This window comes from Vicugna pacos, chromosome 30 (genome assembly GCF_048564905.1).
Source record: "Vicugna pacos chromosome 30, VicPac4, whole genome shotgun sequence".
NCBI lineage: Eukaryota > Metazoa > Chordata > Mammalia > Artiodactyla > Camelidae > Vicugna > Vicugna pacos.
Window position 1 is genome coordinate 10434495 of NC_133016.1, and position 18063 is coordinate 10452557.

Consider the following 18063-nt stretch of genomic DNA (forward strand, 5'->3'; position numbering starts at 1 on the left):
TCACTTATGTAACTAACCACTGAGGTACTACTATGAGGCAAACTTTGTATTTTGTACTTCATTATGCTTCAAAATACTATTTATGGTCAAAATCAATATCCTAACCACTGCCAGAGGTTAAAAAGGAGAGACAAAAATATCAACATCACACTGTTATTATATTGGAACAGCTTCCAAAATTAAAGAGGAAAATAGCATTCATACTATTGTGCCTGGCAATGTGCTAGGACTTAACCTCCATGAATTTAAGAACAATAGAGACAATCTATTAAGGTCACATGATTTAAAATGTTCTAAACACAGAGATTCTGTGTGTATCTACATTATGAGATAGTCTTAGAAACTAGTACAGAAAAGAAAAGTTTAAAAGAATATTGTACTGTAACGGAACTGCAGCTTCTATTGCAAAGTATTGTCTGATACTGTAGAACTAAATTTTAATATTGTAAGATGGTTCAAATCTGTTTTGGAAGAAGAATGTAATAAACTGTTGTATTTTGAATTCAAAAGGCAAAAGAAGTTAGGTATTAATGGGGGAAATTTGGGGAAAAAGGTCTTCCTGTTTGAGTTACACATTCTAATTTTTATAAATTGCTTTGTCTTGAGCCCATATTTTCACCTCACTGGTGGGACTGCCTCACTCTTAAAAGTGACTGATATGCTTAATACACATCACATGTTATTTACTTAAAACAATATTAAGTAGAGTGAGGTAGTCTGTTATATCAGTGACCACCAGTGAACCACAGCTCGTTCAGGCTCTCATTTAGTCCCCTCTTTTTGACTCTGGGCTGGGTCCGTGACTTCCTTTAACCAAAAGAATGCAGTGGTAGTGATGTGCTAATTTGAGGCTCAGGCCTTCGCCTAGCAGATTCTACTTTTGCAATTCTGGGAGCCTTGAGCCACCATGTAATGAGTCTGGCTCTGCTGCTCCGGAGGCCACGGTGGACGGAGAGAGGCCCTAAGACTACATGGATACTGAAGCTCAGCCATACTAGCTGAGCCTCCTACCAACCAACCAAGTGAATGCAGCAACACAAGTGACTACCAGCAAGACCAGCAGAAGAAACACCTAGCTGAGCAAAGCCAGTGAGCAAATAAAAAGGCTATAATAAGGCATGTTTTGGGGTAATTTATTACATAGTAACAATTAAGAATAATAAAGTATTAATAAAAAGTACTTTGCTAAAAATGAACAGTATTCTATAGCATTTTGTAGTCTGCTTCATCTAACACATGTGCTTCGTTATTAATGAAAAAAATTATAATGAAACACAAAGAAACTGTTAAATAAGTGCAATCTAACACTTTGAACAAAATGTTAAGCACACAATCACTAAAATTTGTTCGAGATTTTAATGAGATTTATTATTGAAATATGCTCTCCCCTATAAATTATTTGTTAAATAAAATGAATAAATAAATAGTTTTCCTTTATGGGTAACATTTTCACTCACACACACATTAAAAGACATAATATCAGGTATCTTTCTCAATAGAAAGTGATTTTACATTTTCCAGTAAAAGAATTTCTCCCTTACCTGAATATAACATGTAAGGACTCCTGTTGCATAAATGGGGACTGTAGCTTTAGTGAGGACCCCATTTCCTGCTGAGGAATCTAAAATCATTAAAATAATTTTAAAAATCTGAGTATGCCATAAATGTAAAGCAAAAAGTCACAATGCAAATTATATTTAAACTTCCAACCGGTTACAAGTCTTACAAATAAATATTATCATTACTTTGGCAAATATTTTAATTAAAATATATATCCACTGGTGGTAGTAAAAACAAAACTTAATACTTTCACAAGGGCCATTAGCATAAACATTTTTGATAGATGGGAAAAATTTTAATAACCCAAATGAGATGCTTTGCTCTTAGTTGCATAATCAGAAATCAGAGTTTTCTCTCAGACTTTCCCAAGTGCCCACTGAAGTAGGTCTTCATACATTCATTCTTTCAGTTGGCAGTATTCAGTAAAACGTAAAGGCACACAGCTGACAGGAGGCACTAGATAGACATTATGTAACCTGCTTCCAGACATGGATACCACCTAGTTTCCAGTACTCTTCCTGCATCCTGTATGAGGATTTTCAGCTGGACAGAACCCTGATTATTTTCATGCAGTAGGGAGGCTAAGTAAAGCAGAGGGAGGAAAAGCATCCAATCACAGGTGAGTGCCTGTAACATTAGTGCCTGACTAATGTAACGTAAGAGATTTTCTCATGCAGCATGTGTGGATAATGTTCAAAAAGTTCCAGAGATGATAATAACAGTAGTTATTTATAGCACCTCATTTACTGATTTTTAGGCAATGTTTTAAGTGCTTTACATTTGCTTTTATGTACTCAATTTTTAAAAAATTACTTTCCCCCTTATTTTTGTATGGTTTTAAGTTCTTTTCAGAAAGTAATAAATAAGTGAGTTGCAAAGATGTATTTAACTAAATGCCCTGAAGGAATTTTTAGCAAAAATTCCATTTTCACATCAATTAGTAGTATTTGAGGTTTGTTTAGTCTCTTGGTAAGAGGAACTTTTTCTTTTGGGAGTACTGATGTTGGCTGAGTGTGACTATAGGAGTTGAGAGGTAAATCTGAGGCTAGAAACAAGCTTAAGTTGAATTCATAGATGTAGACTGCATATACATTGGTTAATAATCACTTCCTATATGAACAGCTAAATATTCATAGCTAATAATCCTAAAAGCTATCAGTTTCCAAAATACGTAAATATTATTTACTAATTTATCATCAGAATTAATAACTAACTAAAAAGATAATACCAACTATTAGGTATTCCAAACATAAACCCCTTAGAAAGCTATTAAATATAAACTTTGGGAAGCATTTGTCCAAAAACTCTCACTGTTTTCAAACTTAAAAGGAATCATTTTTTCATGCTCTAATACCTCTGAGGACAGCCCAAAATGGAGTTTTCTAGATCACTCAAATCAAACCATTAAGGTAGGACTGAGATAAGAATTATTTATATATTCAAAATCAACCAAGTTAAAAAATATGCAGGGACCTAGGATCCACACATAAATGAGTTCTTATGCCAATGGTGCTATAACTAGAATTCTTAGGACAGATGAGTGAAAACTATGAAAAGAGGGGCTGGAGCTGCTCATTAAAGCCTGTAGTTTCTTTAAAATCTCATGTTTCATTTTAAAAACATATATGTATACCTTGCATTCTATTTGATTACATTTGTTTTAATTTTTAAAAGTTTTCAGTAACTAATTATGAATTGGATGCTCTTTACTTTCTACTGTTCACTATCCTGAATACACCACTTCAAACCTACAATGGTTCAAATCTCAGTTTGAGAAGCTCAGCCTTCAGTCAGTTTGATTACAGTGAAGGTAGATATTTACAATCAAACTGACAAAGAGTAATCTTACTGCCACCTCATGGGAAGGATATTAGATCTGACAGAGCTGTAAAACCAAGGACCTCACAGTATACATTTTCCTTTTTAATTGTACTTGCTAATTTATTTATATAATTTGCATGTCATGAATAAAGTATTTTTCTGGAGCCAAGAGATTCAATTGTTTTTTAAAAGTAATAATGCATAAACTTACCAATATTTTCTTCAGACAGCCTTAAAATCTCCTGGAACTGAGGTTTTACCTGAGCAGCCCAAAGAAAAGATGAAAAAAGTCTCAAGTTCAACAGACCAATCAATGCGTACAACTGCTGCTATTACGATTACTATTTCCGTATTTATTTTGCATTATATACTATTGATTCAAGTGGTCAAAAACAACATTCTTAAGATCCATAGGAAAAAAGAAGAGTGAAGTTACTGAAAACAATACCTTTAGAGAGAAAATATTTTAAAAATCAATTCAGGTCAGCAGGCCTTTAGTTTAAGTCACTAAAATAATTTCCAAGATGATTTTAAATTCTGGAAATTACTACCTCTTAAAATCAAACTTGATGACAGAAAGGTTATTTAGGTAGATATTATATGATTAGAATTACTGAAAATAACATTTGCTGTATATGAAAGGAATGAAAATAAAATTCCACTCATTTAGGGTATTCAATAAATAACATATTCATCATGTGATATCCATCTGCTTAGATTAGTTTCTTATTTCAACTTCCTCAGAATTTAATTGTAAACATCAAATACAGAATTTAATTTTAAAATCTTATGTTAGAGCAAATGCTTGTTTCAATTTTTTACTATTAACATTATCACAGATTTCAAATTTCAGGCCACTGAAGTCAACCACTTAACTGTTACATACTAAAGTGGACTCCTAATTGCCTTTGTAAAAAAAATAACAGCTACTTCCTTTGGGATATCAAACCATATTTGCCAGTAGCGATACCAGTAAAATCAAATTATACTTGTTTGCTAATTAGAAGTTAGTGAAAAATGTAAAATGATTTTGTTTCTTCTACAAGTAACATCAAGGTCTGGTTTTTGCCCTCCTATTGGTGAGTCAAGCATATCAATTTACGAATTCAGTTTCAAATGAGGTGCACACCACTGTGAAAAGATTGATCTACAGAATCAGACTTACAGAACTAAAAGACATTGAAGCAACTTCTTCATTTCATACATGAAAAGATTAAGACCAGATAAATTAAATGCTTTATTACAGGACACAAATATAACAGTCATAAGTCATTTTCTGAATTTTGCCCAATTTGCTATACGAAACAGTTTTCCTTTATGTTTCAATAACTACAGATTTAATAGTATGGAACTGCACAAAATTCTTACCTTTTAAGTGTCTTGATTAATATTTGATTATAGCAACTACATCTTTCTATGTTTTTATTAGATCTCTAAAAAGCTGGCTTAACAATACAATATGCTATGAAGACAAATAGATTAACAAGATTTAAGAAGAAAGTGGGACCTCAGTACATTCCAATTTTAATATCTAAAAATACAGAATAACCTGGATAGGCAAAAGTCACAAATAATACCTTTGGTAGTGACTGAAATATGGACCATTCATCTCAAGTGTCTATGCTTTTCCAAGAGCTGGTATCCTTGTAACAAGTATTTCATACAAGTTGCTTTGGTTCTATAATCAGCTGATGTTTTGACCAAAGCATGCTGAGTAAAATGGCTGTTTCTGTGGCAGCTGGTAAAATACCAGAAGCACATTCAAAGCAGTGCAGTTGAGTCCCCTGGTTGATACTTCCTATGCTGGAAAGCTTTGAGATATACCCACAGTGAGTAGATCTTATATCCAAATCTGGATACAAACTAAGCTTTGGCTAAATCACCTTCGGAAAATCAGTAAAGATAAGAATTACTGACAAGAATTTTCTTTTACTATCATGGTTTTCTAAAATATTAAAAGATAATGAGTAAAAAAAGGACTCATGCTTTTATTTACTCTGTTCTAGCATTAATTAACCCATTATAGTTCTGTTTCTTGCATATAAGAAAACATGGAATACAAGTTTTTACCTTAGTGTTTGTGAAAATTTTGCCAAATGTCCGGCAAAGGCGCCAGAAAAATCTGGAGAATTCATGGACACAGGCAGTTGAAGTAACATTAAGTTTGCCAACTATTTCTATAAGTTGTGGCAACCTGAATATGAAAGGAAAGAAAAATAGGCAGGGGATACAAATAAATCAGTGTTTCCTTGCCAATTTCTGAAAAAATGCAAATTTAACATCCTCTTCTGTTCTGCTTTTCATAACCACTAAAACTGGAATGCAAAGGAATTGTTTGGGACCCTTCGAATAAGTCTTAAGTTTATATTCTATAAACTTAAATTTTAACCAACTGCCATAAAAATATATGAAATCTTAATAGTAGAGTTCTGAGTATGGACTTATGAGACTCAAATCAATGTATCTGATGCTTCACACAAGAGCTCGGCTAACATGGCATCCATTTTAGCCTCAAAAATGAGAAGTCTGGATGTAGTTTAAAATCCATCACTACTTTTAGACAATAAGGCAGTAGATAGTTCCTTCTGACATAACACAGCAGCACCATCTTCATGGATAATTACATATCCAGTGATATAAATCTCCTCTCCTAAAGATATTTACCATAGATGATGCCAAGTCATGTTTTGCTGTTTTAAAAAATGTTTTGTTATATTTTTCTCTTGGAGCCCAGGCTAAATATGGTGAGCTATTTTCCATTCAACTGATTGAGGCTTATCAAATGAATACAGAGGTAGTAACTTACAACTGATTGACAACCCAAAGTAAACTCTCCCAGCCTGTTGTACCCTCGTGTTCCAGCTGGTAATCATAAAGTTGTAGTAGCACTGCCAATTGCTCACGACTTCCAATAATAGTAGACACATCTTGAAGAGGCGACAGAGGCCGTGGGAACCTAGTCACTGTAAACAACAGAAGCAAAATAAATCACATGGAAAATGGCAGTTTGGAAAATTAGCCATTCTGTCAAAAAGAAAAGTAAGATTCTGCCTCCTGATATTTATTTAACTTATTATAGACTTTAAATATAAAATTTAAAATATTAATTAAATCACTTTTATGAAGAAAAAGAAATACTGTTGACGCCTATACATCTTGGGGGTTAATCTGCCTATAACTTACAGTCAGCTCTCTATCAGGTGCCTCCACGCCCACAAATTCAATCAATCACGGCCCATGCAGTACGACAGTATAAACTACTGAAAAATATCCACATACAAGTGGACATGTGCAAGTCAAACTCCTATTGTTTAAGGGTCAACTGTAAATTGTCACGTGTGAATAATTTAACAAAACTCAAAAATTAAGCAGATTTTGAGACTAAATAAATAGTTAAACAAATACTGTTAGGAAACAGCTTGCTAATAAAGAGTAAAATTTCACTCAGGTTAAATTAAAATTGGCTCAAATATAAAAGCTCAGCTAAAATATGGATCTGAACTTGGTTTTTAAAAAACAGAAATAGGGGGAGGGTATACAATTCAGTGGCAGATTGCGTGCTGAGCATGCGTGAGGTACTGGGTTCAATCCCCAGTACCTCCATTACAAAAAAAAAAAAAAAAAAGATAGACCTAATTACCTCCTCCTTCCTAGAAAAAAAAAAGCTTAAAAAAAATTGAAAAAATAAAATTAAAAAAACCAGAAATATTTGTAATACCACCAGACTGTCTATGTCAATGCAATAGTAAATATGATTCCTTCATGGAATAAGAAACTAGCAGGTTGATAGCAGGGAAAAACTGCTTTATACCAGAGAATAATGACACAAAATACATTGAAGCTTGAGCTAAATAGGCTTTTTAAGTATTTAAATTCCAATACTAAATGTTTTATTTTAAAAAGTTTGATAAATATTAAGTTAATAAGTATTAAAACAATGACCAGTAAGATAAAGGAAAATGTACTATAAATATTATAACCACAGACTTATATATACACTTTAAAAGTTTTGGGGGAAAACTGAAAAAAATTACTTTTAAAATTACATAAATAAAACACTAACATACACTAATACATTTTAAAATTCAAACATATCAATAAAATTTATGATCCTATAAATCATAGTTAGATCCCAGCTTATTAAAGACTATGTCTTAGATAGCTGTTAAGTGAATAATGCTACTAACAGCTCATTAACTGTTGGTCAGAAATTCCTAATGGCCCAGTAACTCCTGCATAGAGGTTAACACACTAAAAAAACACAAATAAAGATGCAGCACTTTCTCAAAAGATATTAGTGGCCTAATGATAATGATTAAACTTCAGAAAACATGAAATAACTATAAAAATGCTCAAAGACAAGATACTATTGTCTTCCTATGTGGCCCAAGGCTTTTAACAATATCTTAAGTACAAATGAAGGTTATCCCTTGCTTGTTAAAGTCTCCTATTAGCTATCATAATACACAAGTAAATCAATGAATTTAGGTAACATGGTATCCCATACTATCTGAGGTTTCTGCTTGAACTGTCACTATTTCAACCTAGGAATCAAACAGATGTGGATGGTGAGGGTATGTATCTGTACTTCATATTTCTATAGCATGTCAAAGCATATCTGATATAATTTCTAACACAGTTAGATCATACTGGTTACAATCTGCTATATTATGATGAAATGTATATTATTTCTTCAAAAGTACTGACAAACTATTGGAAAATAGAGGAATAGTTAAAAGTAAAATAGATATGTCAAGATTTACTGTATGAAAAGTGCAGTCCACAGATTTAAAGCTAGGTCCAACAGAAGCAGAACAAGGTCAGGAAATAAACAAATTACTTGGATAACTCAGTTATAACAGATAAGCAATCAGAATGGTTCAGGAACTTCAAAACATTATTCTATTTAAGGAGACTTAAAAATTTGAACATCTAACATAAGGATACAGAAAGGTCCCCAGAATACCATTTTAACAGGCTGGCAAAACACTATCATTTTATTGTCAAAAATAGCCACAATTATCCAAATCCAGCAAAATAACAGCTGTTATGACTCTAAGTCTTTAATGTATTTCCCTCTCACTAGAATGTAAGCTCTATGATGGCAGAGATTTTTGTCTATTTTACTCATGAGTGTAACCATTTAAAATAGTGTCTGACGTAAATATTAGCTAGTGCTGTGGAACTTCCATTAATTTAAGAGAACACAAATGAATCTTCACTTACAGTAAACTGCATCCCAAATTATACAATTGTATATATAAACAGACATACAGACATACATATATATATAGACTCTAAATAAGGATATAATATTTTCTCATTTCTAATAAATGCATTGTATACCTACATGTGAGTATAACAACAACATTTATAGCTACTGTTCAAAGTCAGAGTCAAATTAAGTCAATGAGAACTAAAAATAAAAGATTATTTTTGGCATGATAAAGACATAATCACAAGGAAAGGTCACATAAATGTTAGAAGGAATATGTTCAGGATGATAAAGCAGCTTTGAAAATTTTCTATCTAATCTCTAGCATGTGTTTGGCAATAGGCAATATTGAAGAATTACTTGTTAAATGAACGAATGAATGATAGCAAATGCTATGGGTTAAACTGTGTCTTCCTTAAAAATTCATATGTGAAGTCCTAACCCCCAGAACCTCAGAATGTGACCTTATTTGAAAACAGTGCTGTTGCAGATATAATTAGATAAGATGAGGTCATACTGGAGTAGCGTAGACTTCTAATCCAATATAACTGAATTTATAAACAAAGAGGAAATTTGGACACATACACGCACAGGGAGAATGGAATATGAAGATGATGGCAGAGATTGGGGTGATGCATCTACAAGCCAAAGAGCACCAAACGCTGCCGGCCAACCCCCAGAAGCTAGGAGAAAGGCATGAAACAGCTTTGCCCTCACAGCCTCCAGAAGGAACCAACTCTACTGATATCCTGATTTCAGACTTCTAGCCTTCAGAACTGTGAGACAATAAACATCTGTTGCTAAAGCACTAGTTTACGGTACTTCGTTATGGCAGCCCTAGCAAGACAATACAGCAAGATAAAAAAAAAAAAGAGAGGGAATCAGAAAGGTGGGAAAGTCCCTAGGCAGATGAAGTGCCTTAATGAGTGAAAGAGTGGAACTGAAGTGAACAGCTGTGGGTGCTTCACGAAGACTCATCTTAAAAGTTTGAATTTTCATTCTCCTCAATAACATCATTAATCTAACGCTTCCCTATCCATTCTCAGTTTTCCAAGTAAAACTGGCATTCAGACACTATAAACCACTTTAATGCTGCGCTTTGTGCATTCTTGGACATAATGCTTTATATCCCAAAGATTTTAGGTAGCCCAGTTTACTTTATATGAAAACTGCAATTCTAAAAACATTGTTGATTTTTCTCGATGTTATAACTCTTTTGTCTTTCAGAAGCCTTTAAGAGACATGGATAATTTCACAAATCTGAAGAAGCTGCAAAGGGATCTCATGCACAGTGATAACTTGTCTACAGACATCCATCCTGTGGGTTGGGTACAGTAGGGCTACCAAGTGCCAAGTTACTGGTTAGCTGGACTTTGAGCTAAGGAATTACTGGCTTTTGCTTTCAATTTCATTTATTTCTAAAAATAAATTATATTCCTACTTTAGGGGAAAAAAGACAATTAAGCTGCATATGCTTATACTCCTATCAAAGACATAGTAGGAAAGAGTAATTACATTTACCTTCCCCTATTGAAAATAAGATGAACTAGCTGGGGGAAAAAAATATAAAGAAAGTGGAAATGAAAAGCTTCATAAACTGGCACTGGTAACTATTAATTCAGCTCTATTAATGAAAAGAAAACATGTATTTTCTTGATTTATAACACTGAAAAAAAAGGTTATAAAAAGGCTCTAGATTAAAAATGAAAAGAAAGTATAAATATTTTAAAATAACACCAAGAGCCTTACCCATAAAAGATGAAGCCATATAGTTTACCTTAGATATCATACAATCTACGACCATGAGATTGTACACATATAATACATTTTAGTAAGTATGCTGTCAATAGAGTGATTTTTTTATAATTTTAATCATAAACAATTCTTTGGGAGGCTTAGCTGTTAATATTCTACATCTTCCTTCCATAATTTAAGTTCAGTACCTTCTATCTGTGGCACTTCACCATGAAGCTTGGCTTTGCTGGAGAAAGGTGCATTCTGTAGCACTAATGCAAAGAGAGATGGGATCAAGGACTGCAAGGCAGACAGATACATGTGAAGCTTATGTTCATCCAGCCCGTGCTCTCCTTCCTGAAACATAAGGAGGTGGAAGCTAATTTTAGCCTTTCAAAATTACATATTTACGATCTTCCTTTCTGTAGCAAATAATAAAGCATTTAAGGACATGTATGTTAGACTCACAGCATAACACCTAATGGAGATGTCCATGAATCTTAATTCTCTGAGCATGAAAATGCGAAGAAGCATTAAGGCACTGCGTAAGTAATAGAATCTTTTATGTGGAAAACTTTAGGGTGAACATCAGTCATTTCCATTTGTGTGGAACTTCTTTTATAGGCTTTTTTCTTTTAAGAGGGTATTATCTTTTGAAATTTTATAAGTCTGGTTAAAGAAATTAGAGTGAGCCACAGGAATCATTTTAAACGCTCAACTGTTCCAGCAGCAGTACTTGCTACTCTCTCTCCTGCTTCCTAACTCCTGTAATAGATCTGGTGACAACTGTATTTGTCAGCATTGAAAGCATTTTGAAATAACTGAATTACAGATAAAATGTAGGAAAAGAAATTTCAAAAGGAAACGAAAGAGATAACAGAAAGAAAAAAGGGAGTGAAAGGATCAGTATGGTACACAGAAACCGAGTATTACAGTAAAAAATAGAATCATTAGAGATGAAAGCATTTATTGCTGTTCACATCCACTTGAGATGTCATTACTCTATTATAAATAACAATTAGGCCAGAAATACCAGATATATTAGCTATTTACTATCAAGTTCTAAATTAGTTAATTTCTTGATGGAAGAATTACCACATGTGCTGAATACTGCAGCTATGTTTAGCAGCAATGTGGAATTAGCCGTGTTATGAAATGGACCAAGAAAAACCGGGTATGGATAAATTCTCAGATAGAAGGAATGTGAACATTAAAAAAAAAACACTTGAATTCCCTAGGTTTCATAACAACAAGTACTTCAGTCCAGTTGTCTATTTATAGTTTTTTAAACACCTATTTTGAAATTTTATAGAGAAAAGGGCCAATTTTTAAACTAAATGAATACATGCATATACACATAAGACTATCTACAGAATAGTAAAATACATTAAGAGTCTTATAAATCCTTTAAAATTGGGGGGTTGAAAGAGCAAGAGACTGATATCAGATCCTGGTTCTGTCATTTGACAGCTGTGGGACCCTGAGCAAGTCACATAAACACTCAGTTTCAACACAAAAATCAAAATAGAATTCAAAGGGTTACAAGAATGAAATAATAAGTTTTATATATTAAGTATCTGCCTTAATGGTAAATAATTAACGGGTATTAAAGAAATGTTAGTTTTTCTTCTAGACTCTAAAAAGGTCCAGAAGGTTTTTTTCCTAAGTACAAAAATTAGACCAAGAAGTTTCTATCGTTTCTTCAACTTTTCTTCAATTCATTTACTTGGGGGAGAACAGAAAGTTCATTTTAAAAAGTGAGGACATGAACTATAGCTGTGAAATAAAGTTAAAGCAATTTGACATTGTGTAAATAAGAAAGCTTTAGAGACTCATATTTTAGTTATCTCTGCATTTGGGGAACTGAAGCTGACACTTTACCTAAAATAGTTAAGTCTTCAGAAGAGGCTAGGAAGAGGTAGCATTGTGAATAGTGTACAAGTTAGTGCCACAAAGGTGCTATTTCATTTAACAAAGTCAGATCATGCCCTTTCTGCTCTGGCTTCAGCCAAGCTAAACCTCCTCAAATCACCCTTGCCTTCAGACCAACAGAATCTTTAACGGGTAATTTACCAGAATGTTCAGTTAGGTGGTATTTTCTGTCTTTGTTCCCCCCACATTGCCTTAGAACATATCATTTAAATTTCTGCTAACTATATACTAAAGGAAGCACTTACCCTGAGAAGTTTTTCAATCTTGTTCAGCAATGTAGGTATAAGATGAGACTGTAAATTTCCAAGTTCTGTAGTCCAGGCGGCATAAGCTGGTAAAAATACTTGATGTGTTGCACTAACTACTCTTTCTGAGGGATCACCCAAGGCCGACAGTAACAATTCAAAACCCTGCCAAAAGGAAACAAGCAAAATGTAGACTTAAAAGAGATTAAATTCTGCCTAATAAAACTGAAAAAGGAGGAGAAAAAAAGTATGGAAAAAAATTTAAAAACACAATAAAACAATATACATTGCAGTACATCTAGCAGACATTTTAAGCCAGAAAGAAAGCCATACATAATCCTACCCTTCCCAATTTCCCTGAACAAAAATGTCATGTATCCATTGACGGGGAAATCAAAGAGAAAGGGTGGTAACATGGCATGTCTATTGCCAATTTCCTGCCACAAAGCTGTGGCAGATACTATAAATGAATCAAAGTATTCTCTCCTCAGAATTGAGGAATTGAAACCAGGCAGCCAACTTCAACTGGTTAAGGCTAACACACCTGTCATCCCCACTATAGGGTATCTGAACCAGAGATTTGGAATATTATCCTATCTGGAATTTTATAATGGAATAAATGAGATTCATTCTGAAAAACACACCTGTTGATATTTGTCTGGATCATCAATGTATCCCATAATGATACCGAGGCTTTTGATCACAGCTTCTCTTACCAAATCTGCCTTATCTTCCATTAACATCTGTTGCAACATTGAAAGAACCAAGGAGCTGCGGATTTCTTTCTGAAAATAAACAAGAACATGTTTTATTATTTAATTAGACCAGCAGCAGAAAAGTATAGAAAATATGACAGATATCCATGTATTTAAAACCCACATTAAATATATATTAACATTTTGCTATGTTTGTGTCTTCATTTTTGAAAGACAAGACATGACAGATACAGCTAAAGCATCATTCTCTTCTACTCTCTCTCTCTTCTTCCAATCTCCCTCTTTAAAGATACTATCTACCCTGAACTTGGTATTAATCATCTCCCAGCATGTATTTATATTTTTACTAAATATGTACCAATTCCTCCAATCTTCACAGTGTATTTTTGGCAAATCAACAGTCACTATTCTGCTATAAACAGTGACTCTCCTGCCACTACCTGTGCAATGCAGAGAAGAGCATCCAGGAGGGATTACAAAAATCACTCTGCTAATTAAAACATCTGCCTGGAGTAGGAGTGTGGAAACATAAAATCCTGATGTTCCTATTTTTTGAAGAACTGAGAAAAAAAATTCAAACAGAATGATAAAATCTGAGAGTAAACTTTTAAAAGTGCTTTTAAAAAACTGCACTGCTATTCTTAGATGCTACTATTTAATATAATGTCAATCACTGTTGTGTCTTAATTTCACTTTTTTCCCCATAGTTTTATCCTAATTAATGTCTGAGATTAGAATAAACGCCACTTACTGTTACACAAGTTCTTGCCCTTCCTTCCTTTTTTTGTACCATTATTGTAACTTGATCAACTTATAAAATTCTTTAGACCTAAACTTGTTTAGGTCATTTTTATATATAATAGTTCAAATAAAAGGATATGACCATTTTCATAAATCTACAGTGCAATTTGGTATGCAGAGTAAGGTCTAAAAGACATTTTAAAATACCCTAGTTTTTGTTTTGATTTTTAGAAACAAAAATATATGTAATTTTAGTAAATTTTCATCATATTTAGGTTAGTGAATATGTCTTTTGGAAATAGCCTTGTTTATTTATCCTTTAGGCTAAAAACTGCCCCCTAAAATTTCTTAAAGTGTATTAAAAGGGCTTTTTGGTTAATATCAGCACAGGCAACAGGAAAGAGGTAAGTAAACTTCAGCTGGGTATTTGCTTTACAGTGATCTAGGCTGAGGGCAACTGCGGCAGTTAGTTTCAGTATGCTACAGGGAACCCACAGACCAAGTCAGGAGGCATTACTCTATTGAAGCCATGACCACACTGAGGTTTTACTGTTATCAGTTAGAGTGACGTACAAGGCAAGTGGAGTTCCATGGAACAAACATTAAGTCCATTATTAATACTGCTTAGCATCTTACTACTAGGAATAGTATAGAACAGTTTCCTTCTCTGCAAGCACGTGATGTTTATCTCTGTCTCGGAACAATAAATAATAGGATGCTCAAACTCACTCATGCATATACTATATATAAGAATTATCACAACAACAAGATACCAGTTTTCTTAAAAGATAGGAAAACATTTTACAAAAAGTTTGATTATGCCCAGTTCTTGGTGGAGGTATGGGAAAATAAGAACTCTAATGCACTGTTGATGGGAGTACAATCTGTGCTATCTTGGCTGGGGGCAATTTAACACTGTCAAAACCAAAATTGCAAATGCTGAAAGAAGCAAGATACAGAGGTATTAACAGTTTGTGAAATTTAAAAATGCACAGATTCCCATGCAAGGGGTACAGAACATTATATACTGTGATTAATTCTGGGTAAGAAAAACTTACAGGCTATAAAAATGCAAGCTGGTATGTAAAAACTACTAACTATAGATGTATATCTTTGGAGAAAATGAGTAGGGTCAGGGAAGTCTCTGAGTTTCATTTTATTCTTTTCTATATTATACAAAAATTTATTTTTAACAAAATAAAAAAATGTTACTGGAAGTGACACTTATGAATTCTTTTTTCTGTATGTTTTTCTGAATTAAAAATCATAATAAATTTTGTTTTTTAAAAGACAACTGCTTGGCTATTGGTTTCTTACTCTTCACTAAAGAATATGAGGTTTATAGTAAATGCAACATAAATAGTGCATACACTGTTGTATAATTCCAATTTTTGTGCCCCTTTTAAAGAAAAATCTTACAAAAATGACTCTTTAAGGCAGGTGTCATCAAACTTTCTGTAACAAACCAGATGGTATATACTTTTGGTTTTGGGGGCCAAAAAATCTCTTATAACGACTCAACTCTGCTATTGCAGCATGAAAGCAGACATAGAAAATACACAGGGTGTGGTTGTGTTCCAACAAAACTTTCTTTATAAAAACAGGCTGCGGACTAGATTTGGTCTCCAGGCTGCATTTTGTCAAGCTCTGATTTAAACTACAGTTGTTTACAATAAAATAAATTTGTGATGTCACCTCATCCCTCTATCCCTGGACCTATGGGAATATACCTAAAAGGGCACAACAGTCCAGTGGTTCTCAATCTTTCTGGTGGCAGGATTCCTTCAGTCATTTAAAAATTAATGAGCTTCCCAAATGGATTTTGTTTGGGTGGGTAAAATCTATTGACATTTATCTTATTAGAAATTTTAAATGAGAAATTTTAAATTATTAATTTATTAAAAACTAATAAACTCATTAAAGGTTAACATGAATAATAAAATTATAATTTTAATTAAAAAACTATAAACAAAAAAATTAGTGAGAAGAATGATGTTCTTTTACATTTTGTTGCAAATCTATTAAATGTCTGACTTAAAAGAATATAGGTAGATCCTCTTATCTGCTCTGCATTCAATTGTGTTATGTCATTTTGGTTGAAGTATTTAAGAAAATCCAGCTTCACAGAGACATGTAATCGAAAAAGGGAGAAGTATTTTCATAGCCTTTTCTGATAAGAATAGAAGCTGTCAAGCTCACAGTGGTAGATATAAGTTTTGCAAAATTCTTGTTCTCACTTAAAAGTTCCAATTTTATCATTGGCAGTGAATGCTGTCTACTTGTTTCCTCGAAGTGACAGGCTCCATTTCATTCATTTTCATGAAAATGTCTGCCAAATACCCAAGTCCGAATACGTGAAGCTTGTTTTTCAGTGGTCTGTCACGTAAAATCGGTATCCCACAAAAAAAGCAGCTGGTTCAGCTCACAACTCAAATTATTCGATTGCTTTCCTTCAAACAGCCATCGTAGTTCAGAACGCAGCAAAAGGACTTGATGACATTACCTTCCATTTTGTTACATAGAATATTAAAAAGATGCACACTGAGGGTCAAAATATACTAGAATTGATAATTTTACTGATTCACCAAGCTCATTTTTGAGTGAAACTGACTTTTTCTGTGAGTGCATGACAGTGAAGAACACAATCATTATCAGTGTATTTGGGTGACACTGCCTTGATCAGTGCACTGGAATTGTTGCCCATTACAGCTTTTGCACCAACAGTGTAAATGTCAACACAGGGAAAAAGACAAACAACATTAATATTATTATGAAAATAATTTTCATCTCATGGGCCTCTTTGAAAGGATCAAAGAACCCCCCACCCAAGGTCCTCAGAACACACTTTGAGAACTGCTGATCCAGTTTAATAGATTTATGCTCATGCAAAATCAATGGTTAATGTACCAATCTGTCTGCAATGCCACAGGGTATCAACGTGAGTCTTTTCTCTTTGGCTCATCTTTTTCCTTTGATAGGACAGAATTTGGATGAAAAGGTATAAGACACCTGAAAAAAGGTTTCTCTATTGTTAAAAAAAGACAAAAAAGGTTTTAAAGAAAAAGTTACAATTCTTACAGGAAGGTAAGGTGCCAGTGCTCCACAGGACTCTGCCACAAGTAGTCTTCTTTCAGGGTATTTGTGATTAATCTAGAGTGAAAAATAAATAAACCAAGTATAAACAACGTATCTTCCCTTCTCCAAAAGAGAAATATTTCTCACCACAAATCCTGTTAAAAATGCAATAAAGCTTCTTCCTTTTCCACTTTTGGGGATCCCTATACCTAGATCAAGATTAAGGAAATCAGGGAGAGCCTAAAAAGTGAGGTCACAGGGGTTATCTGTTAAAGAGAAAGAAGATAAAGCAAAGATGAAAATTTGGCAAGGTGTCTAGAGATTGTAGGCTTGCCTAAGACTAAGCTTTCCCTAGGATGTCAGGAGCAACTTTCTCCTTCCCTAGTAACATTAGTATATTTTTTAATTTGGAAAAACCCAGCTTCTGGATATTTATTGATATGGTCTATAATATGTGCCAGGAATGATTCATAGTCCTCTTTTTTAACCTAAGGGATTAGGAAGTAAATTAACTGAAGATTTAACCAGAGCCCCTGACTGGTGTTATGATTTTGTTTTTAAAGTAAGCAGATTTCAAGCCATTCCTGTTTGCATATGCAAGATGATGGGGTTTTACCACTGTAATGACTACACTGAACCATAACAAAAAAATAACAAAAAAAAATGACACATACACATACTGGGTTTTGTTCCCATATGTCTTCTTCATAGAATATAAATCTTTCTTTGACTGGAAAAGAAGTATATCTGTTCTCATATTCCCATATGAAAAGGTGACATAATTCATTAATGTATTGGATGCCTAAAATTAAGAAAAGAAATTATGTAGCAATCTACTGGGCAACAAACTGGAGGTAGGCGGCTTGACAGATATCCATGTTTTACTCAGGTTACAGAAGAGGTGGTGGTAGAGACGTTGATAACTGACATCTCTGAATTAAATTTAATCCAGAAATGGTAATCTCAAAACAAAATGGTTTGAATGTCACAGTATGTTATATGTAAGGTTTTATTTCGCTTTTCT

The 18063-nt window shown here is 33.5% G+C and overlaps 1 protein-coding gene across 7 annotated transcripts in view; it reads right to left on the minus strand.

Moving 5' to 3' along the window:
• RELCH (RAB11 binding and LisH domain, coiled-coil and HEAT repeat containing) overlaps positions 1–18063 on the minus strand; it is a 107591-nt gene that overhangs the window by 35015 nt on the left and 54513 nt on the right. For all 7 annotated transcript variants that reach the window (XR_012065572.1, XR_012065573.1, XR_012065574.1 and 4 more), the window contains exons 13-20: positions 17043–17114; positions 13152–13292; positions 12508–12672; positions 10540–10687; positions 6188–6344; positions 5452–5575; positions 3593–3641; positions 1542–1621 (exon numbers count right to left, since the gene is read on the minus strand). Coding sequence is in view for 4 of the 7 variants with exons in the window: in XM_072952028.1 (XP_072808129.1) it covers positions 1542–1621; positions 3593–3641; positions 5452–5575; positions 6188–6344; positions 10540–10687; positions 12508–12672; positions 13152–13292; positions 17043–17114 (936 nt within the window). In the remaining 3 variants the exon portion in view is untranslated. The remainder of the gene's footprint in view (positions 1–1541; positions 1622–3592; positions 3642–5451; positions 5576–6187; positions 6345–10539; positions 10688–12507; positions 12673–13151; positions 13293–17042; positions 17115–18063) is intronic.